Genomic DNA, 7,704 nt, shown 5'->3' on the forward strand with positions numbered 1-7,704 from the left:
GGACCCCATTAAAGTGATCTTTGACAGCAAGACCCGTGCCAGATGCAGTGCCTCTCTGCTTATGTGGTCATGTTGCCCATGGTCACATCCCTCTGCCCACATCCACTGGGGGCCAGTTCCAAGGAAGCCGAACGACAAGCCCAAATCCAGCCTTGCCTGCCCCCCCACCCCCCATCACTCACTTGATCTCTTCTCCTCTCTAGTCCTTCACACCCCTTTCTCCACTTGTGTTGCTGCCCCGTGTACCCCTGCGTTTGCCCTGCTTTGAACAGCGCAAAGAACCACCCTGAAATCCCTGGCATCAGCTGCACTGTCCTGAAAGGAGGTCAGAGGCGGATAAGCCAGGATAAGGGATTGGGACGGAGCCATAGGCAGGAGCCCAGAGACCACAGTGAGGAGGAGAGAGGAGCGAGGCTGAAGGCTGGGCAGCCTCCCTTGAAGAGGGGGTGGGCAGGGCAGCCCGGGAGACTGGCACTGTTTCATGGCACTGCATGTCGCCAGGGCATCGTCTCGCTGGAGTTTGCGCTGCAGCAATTCCCCCTCCCCGCCAGGCAGGCCAGCATGGCGAAGACCTTTCCCCCAAGCCACCGCCATCAGTCCCGTGTGCTGCTGCGATTCCCCCTGGCTGGGCACTGCTCCCAGGAAGCCCGCACTGCTGCAGTGTTGTGTCTGATGCAGCTATTGCTTGCTTGACTGTCACCTCCTCTCCCTGCTGCCCCCCCCTCCCCTGTGTGCTGTGGGGCTGTGCAGATAAGAAAACATCCCCTCTCCTCCCTCCCTCTCCCTGGGACCCAGCTGAGCGCCTGTGTTTATGTCAACACCTCGGGAGACTGGGGGGCTCTGAGGCTGGGTCCTTTCCCCAGCAGTGCCCAAACTGAGCTTGACCTCCGCCCACCATCACCCCCCTCCCCCAGGTAAAGCTCCATCCCGCAGCACCTCCCGGCAATGCCCTCGGGAGCACCACCTATCCTTGTTGGTTGCCCCCCTCCTGCAATTCCCTAGGTTCCCATCTGAAATGATGCTTGCCGCGGGTAGGGAAGGAGGGAGTACCTGAAATTAAAATATGAAAGAAAAGTGAGAAGGGTGGGGGTGAGGAGAAAGAGGTGGGAGGAGCAGGGGGAGGAAGCGAGGGGAGTTTAGTTGTTAATGCCGCTCACCGTGGTCCTTCTCCGCAGGGACCCGAAAGTGCGTGTGGGCTTTGGAGGGCACAGGGTGGGGAGCAGAAACATGCATGCGGTGAGGGGGGTGCTGGCCGTGGGGAGACACTTACCTTCCTAGGGCAGGGGTGAACGAGGGATTGAAAGAGTGCTGGCAGAAAGGAGAGAGGACGCAGCTGAGGAGGGATGCAGGACCTCAAGGGGAGATGATGTGTCCTCTAAGCCAACGGCGGCGGCGGCAGCAGGATGGAGACGCCCCTGAGAGGGCCGGGACAGCAGCATGTGACCCAGAGCTGCGATGAGTCAGGGTTTAGCACAGCTTTGCAAACAGCACGTAGAGGATGGGGAGAGAGAGAGAGAGAGAGAGAGAGAGAGACAGGGGATAGACAGAGACAGACGAGGGTGAGAGAGCCAGGGAATGGGGGTGGGTGGGCAGGATAAACAATTCCAGTCACTCCAGGCTCATTAATTATTTTTATTCAAATCAGAAAATCTTGTAGGATTTTTGGGAGCCATAAATCGAACCACAGAACCTGTAACTCTCCCCTTTTCCCTCTCAGGCCTACTGAGAATAGAGCGTATGAGTGCAGTGAATGCAAAAACACTGCAGTACCTCAGGGCAGCTTCGAGGACCGGGGTGGGTAGCCCTTCTCTTTTCTCCAGGGACAAAATGAGGTGAAGGTAGCTCTGCTACCTGCAGCTCTCACCTTCCCAGCCGCGCATGTGGGGGAAGGCATCTCCAAATCCTGACTGGCTCTGGGAACAGGTGTTAAAACCAGGGGTCACTCATTCACCTCACCCTGGAGAGATTCCTCCATTTCCTGAAGAAGGAAAGAGGGAGAAGTTAAATGACTCCACGCCTGACTTCTTTTCCCCTTTCACCGTTCAGTTCTGCTAGTGGGGTCAGGAATGGCAGCAGGGTTGCGATGCCGGCCATCACAACCAGGTTGCGAAGCCCGGCCTCTGTTTCAGGCTCCTCTGCCCTTGGGACTGACCTTCCTCAGCCTTCTACTCATGTAATCTAGAGGAGGAGAGGCTGGGTCAGCGTGTTTGATCCTCTCTTTTCCTTCACTTCCTTCTCCTCCCCTGCCATGCTGTTCTCACCTTTTCTTCTTCCTGTCTTTTCTGACAGATTTTGTTCGCCTCTGCCCGCTCATCTTGCTCAAATAGTTCCTTGTCAAGGCGTTGCAGGTGTGGCAGCAGGACCAGGACCTCCAGCCGGTAATTGGGTTCATCAGAGCATGGATTGTCCAACAGCACCAGTGCCTGCAGCATGGGGAGGACCTGCAGTTTTGCCACCTCCTGAAGGCTACTGATCCCATTGTTCCTGAAGAAGAGGAAGCACAGAGGGCAGGGGAAAGAGACACATGCAAGTAGTGAGGTCCGTTCAGAACAGTAAGCTGACAAGACAGACAAAGCAAAACTTAGCAGTATGATAGACCATAGACCTTAGACCACAGACCTGTGATCTAAGATCCAGATCTGCCTGCAGCTCCCCAGACTGAGGGACAAAAAGGACATCTCTGGATTTCTCTGTGCTCAAACAGTCCATCGAATTGTCTGAATCACCATTGCCCTGTGTGGCAAATGCCAAAAAGTAAAGGGCACTTGTGGTCATGTCCAGGACACAGAGAACACACAGAGAGGGATCCAAAGGAGTTATGGCAAGGAATAAAAAATATGAGGTGGGATCTGAGAGGGACTGAAGAGGTAGCTGTTTTCTGAGAAGCCCGGGAAAGGTCCTGGCTATTGTACTCCTAGACAATTGAGCACTGAACACCAGTTAAGGACAGTAAAGATCAACCCATTCCCATCAGGTCTTCAACTTCCAAAGGAACCAGAAAATCCTAAAGACCTAAACGGGAGTACAGCCTGATGAAGGAGTCTCTGGTCTGGGCAGAGAGCAGGGAGGACCTACCGTAGATTGAGGTACTGCAGGCACTTCATGCTACTACAGAATCCATCCAGGCTCTCGAGCTGGTTGTCACGCAGGTGCAGAGTTGTCAGCTGCCCTAGCCCCTCAAGGCCTTCAAGGCTCCGAATGGCATTCTGGGCCTGAGCACCAGGGAGGAAGGAAAAGAGAAGGAAAAAGGGGACACATAGGAGAGGGAACAGCAGTTATTTCTGGCCTTTAAAGCTCTTTCTACCCTTCAGACTCCCTACCACTCCTAACACAGCCTTCTCTGAAGCTACATCAGGTTACTCAGCGTCTTGCTCAAATGGGTTCTAAGTATTCAGATTCAAGGACCAAAAGTTTGCTGAAAAAGGGTTTCCTGTAGCATCACTTGGTGACTGAGACAAAACCACCCCAGATGAATACTCCACTGCCAGTACAGCACCCCCTTCCGTGGCAGTGCCGAATCTGAGTCCCTAAGGCCTCAGAGAGCAACAGCATGGAGGGGAAAGCACGGACCTAAGCCTGAAACAAGTGCATTTAAAGGATGAATAACCAGCCTCTCTCAGTCACATAGTCCATGTAGTCCAGGGATCTTCCAGTGTCAGCTGCTTCTCTTGTGGGGACAATCTACTACCAAGAAGTCTCCCCTTCTACTCTTCTAGGAGCAGAAGCAGGCGGAGTGTTTCTGAGAGAGGTTGCGGGGGGGGCGTTGTTGGTTTAATTTTAAGCGTTTCCTGGTTGTTGGATAATTGTTGTTATCCATCCATAAGTGCACCTTCTTGCAACAAATTTGACAATCTTACAGCAGGAAGAATATGTCCTATCAGTTCAAAATTCCCCATCACTGAATTTCATTCACTTCACTGTGATGTGAGTTATGAGAAGGGGACATGAGAAGCTCTGAATTTCAGCAAGTTTCACAGCAGGATTTCGGCTGGAAAAGACCACTAGAAGTCCCTTGCCCAGCCCTGGGCCCACCGCAGTGCTGGCACCAACGCTCGGTCCGTCTGCTCACAGCCTTGTGCAGCCAAGTTTGGAACACCCCTGGTAACTACAACCTCCCTGCCACGTTCTCCAGCCTGGAGCTGTGCAGGGCTTCACTTGCGTTTGTGGCTCAGGGCTGCAGTCTCTAAGGATGCAGACACCTGCACGGGAAACGGGGAGGAAGGTGCTGTCGTGCTCTCTGTTTCTTGTTGCTACCCAGGCAGTGACGTGGCCAGTGCCCGAGACTAATGAAAGGGGCACAGGCTGAATTGGTGGGATAAGAGAACAGTTTAGGACTGGGTCACTCAGGAAAAGGATATTTTGTACAAAAAGAGGACTCTAATGGAAACCAGACAAGGAAAAGCCTGGACCAGCTGGGCCAAGTAAAGAGGGTAACACGAGGACAACAAGAGGAAAGTTGGAGATGTAGCGAAGGTCGTGTGAACGGATTTAACAACCAGGAAGGATTAGTAAATTGTACCTCAGTGGAAATCAGGAGCTGGTGTGGGAAATGGGGTGGGCAGCTCACATAAATATGAATAATAACCTGTAAAATGAATAATAACCTCCCATCACTCTCACTTTCTTCATTACATCAGTTGTGAATAGCTTTAGCGACTCTGGCCCTGCAAGCACTAACAGGACAAATGCAGAATGGATTTTTTTCAGGGTTGGGTTTTTTCCCCTAAATCAAAGAACATTCCATATGACTCCTTTAATTAAATGCTCACATCATCACCTTACCTTAGATGCCAGTTCTTCACATAGATGTGATGCCACCATTTCTTATGGAAAGCTTCTATAATATGGTCCCCATGATTCCCTCTCTCCTTCCTGCATACCTGACCTTGCCCTAGCTAGTCTTTGTCACCACTGCTGCACAATGACCAGGAACCAACACAGCCCTACCGACAGCAGCGATCCTCAAACCGATACAAGTGCCACGTGGTAAGCAGCCAGCTCGTAGTCTTCCTGCTAGCAGGTATAACTTTTTTGATGCTAAATTTCATCTGCAACCATGTCATACATTAATCAAATTCGGTTCAGGTCCTTTACATTGAACCCCTTGTCTTGAACCCTGTCCTTGAGGCATCAGCTTCATTTACCCGTGGCTCAAGTAATAACAAAATCTTTGTATAGAAAGCAAAGCAGTACTGGGAGAGACCCCCCTCCAAAATGATTTAGTGAGCAGGTGGACATGGGAGACAAATTCAAGCCCCAAAGATTCTTGAGGAATGAGTCAGTTGCTCTAGTTTTAATAACCATGTCTTGCAATTTGCCCACTTCATATGTGCAGCTCCTCAATCATGCCAGGAACCTTCTTTACATATAGGTGCAGTGTTTGCTCCCCTCCAATCATTCACTAAAGTGACTGGTTGTACTTTGAAATTCTCTATTATATCTAGTGACTTATTCACTTCATCTCTTCTTCCAGCACCTCTAGCCCTAAAATCTGTTTTCTACCAGAAAATTGCAGAAAAACTCAGCAAGCAACCTCCTCAGTGTTTTCTGCCTGGGAGTCTTGATGAAAAGAAACCATATAGCTTTACAAAGCCTTTATCATCTTTAATTGCTTTTTAAGAGGTAATGACTCAGGACACCTATACAATCTTCGCAAGCTGTAGCACTGTGTGATGCATGGGATTAAGCCATACACACTTTATTCACTTGAGTCTCTAAGAGTAAATGTTCCCTGAAACAATTGTTTATGGTATTAGGAAATTGCTTCTCCTATCTTAGTTTCACTGCAATGTTCAATTAGTTTCTTTTTTGGCAGCTGAAGGTGTGAATCATATAATTGAGCTGTTTTAAAACCAGTATTTGATTAGGCCCATCAGAGAGGAGGAAGAGGCATCACCTCCCCCTGTCACCCAGAGCAAACCTGTTGCTTTCCCCACTGATCTCCGGGGGTCCCGGGACACGCAGAATGCAGGCTTGCCTAACACTGCCAGAAGAGAATACCGCTCTCCCGTAGGAGGCTGGGAGGGAAGGACCTGACGCACTGAACACTGCCAACTCCTCCACTCTCTGCAGAGGAATTCCTGGTCAGCGGCTACGCCCTTCGCACTATCTGGGCAGACAGTGTAGAAGGATCTACCCCAAAGAAGTGATTTTGTCTCTTTAGCTCTCTGAAATCTGTTTTTCTCTCGGGCTGAGAAGATTGAACTGAACGGGCTAGCATGAAAATTATGCTGCCTTGAAGAGGACAGCCTCTTCCCCTCCTCCCACTGACTGGAGGTGCCAGGCTCTGCAGCAGCTCTGTCCCACTCCCCTAGCTGGCTGATCCCTTACCAGATAGAGGTTCTTGAGCTTGGGAAGATTGAGCCCTGCTGTGCTCTCTAGCATGTTTCCTCGCAGCTCCAGGATTTGCAGGCTGAACAATTGGCCGTGACTCAGGCCCAGCGCTGTCTGGATTTTATTTCCTGGGTGCCAAAGGAGGAAGAAACAACGAGAGAGTTAATTCCACCCAAAGAGAGCATCCTATGTGCACAAGAATGAAGAGAGGTGGTCTGTGTCACCTTTCAGGCTGAGGTTAGCTAAGCGGGGGTGAGTAATGCCCTCCATATCCTTGATGCGGTTGTAAGCAAAGCTGATGATCTGGAGGTAGGGCAGCTCCTGCATGCAAGCACTGGTAAGCAGATTCCCATCCACCTTCAGCCAAAGCAGGTGGGTTAGGCTGCTCAGTGGAGACAAATCTTGCAGCTTGTTCTCTGACAAATCCACATACCGCAGGTGAATGAAGCATTGGAGGAGGCTGATGTCTGTCAAGTCCCTGTGGGAGAGAGGATGTGAATAAAACATCTCATATTTCCCCCTGCTACCAGCTTTCAGTTTGCTCCTCACCACTACTGGAGGGAGGGCATCCTCCTCTCCCACTTCCCTGCTGTCCTAGGAAGCCTTGCTGGAGAGAAGGAGGAAAAAGGCAGGTGAAAGGGACGGGCCAAATAGTCTGTAAACAAGGCCGCACATTAAGATTGGACCTGCTTTCCTGGCACACGGAGGACTTATTCCCATTGAACTCTACCTGTCAGGAGATGGCAGAACCAGACCAGAAAAGAGGTTAAGTTTGGGGGGGGTGGGTCTGTTAGACGGTAGTGGCAACACCAAGGACTGCGTGGAAGAACTTTGCTAGTGGGAAAAAGCTGGTTGAGATATCTATGAGGCTGCTGAAAGACACAGGTCTTACTGAGGCCTCTTAGTTAGGTCTAGGGTTATGTGGGTGTACTGGCGGGGCTGAGGCTCCAAACTGTCCCCAGGCCATTGTGGCACTGTACTTACAAGTGCATGCCTTAAAGTTTAGCAGTTAACAGGAGAGATGCTCAATGGATATTTCTCGAAGTGATTGTGGGGAGGTCACCCTGTTCAGGTCCCCCTAGGAGACCACAGTCCAGAGGGATGGACAGGCTCCCCTCAGTCTAGGGGGACACTGATGTTCCCACCAGTGTGTAGTGGAGGGAGGCCCCAGCTCAGGGCTGAAATCCCCAGCTCAGGGCTGAGGATGGACAAGCTATGCTGAGGCACAGACTGGAAGCCAGACAGCCGGAGAACATGGCCTGGAAATGCTCCTGCCCCACATGGCCGGTCACCAGTGGCCTTATGGCACAGCTGCTCCCTGGCTACATAGATGCCCGGGGAGGAGGAGGAGGCCTTCTCCTGGGGCAGGTG

The 7,704-nt window shown here is 51.3% G+C and overlaps 1 protein-coding gene across 1 annotated transcript; it reads right to left on the minus strand.

The window, feature by feature from the left end:
• Positions 1–1,939: 1,939 nt before the first annotated feature.
• LRRC23 (leucine rich repeat containing 23) lies at positions 1,940–6,811 on the minus strand (the record flags this gene model as incomplete). The annotated part of the gene is made up of 5 exons (XM_009587068.1): positions 1,940–1,978; positions 2,262–2,484; positions 3,076–3,212; positions 6,331–6,461; positions 6,558–6,811. Coding segments are annotated over 5 exons (784 nt in total), but the record flags the coding sequence as incomplete, so codon positions are not given.
• Positions 6,812–7,704: the final 893 nt, after the last annotated feature.

Source organism: Fulmarus glacialis, unplaced genomic scaffold (assembly GCF_000690835.1).
Source record: "Fulmarus glacialis isolate BGI_N327 unplaced genomic scaffold, ASM69083v1 scaffold22611, whole genome shotgun sequence".
Lineage (NCBI taxonomy): Eukaryota > Metazoa > Chordata > Aves > Procellariiformes > Procellariidae > Fulmarus > Fulmarus glacialis.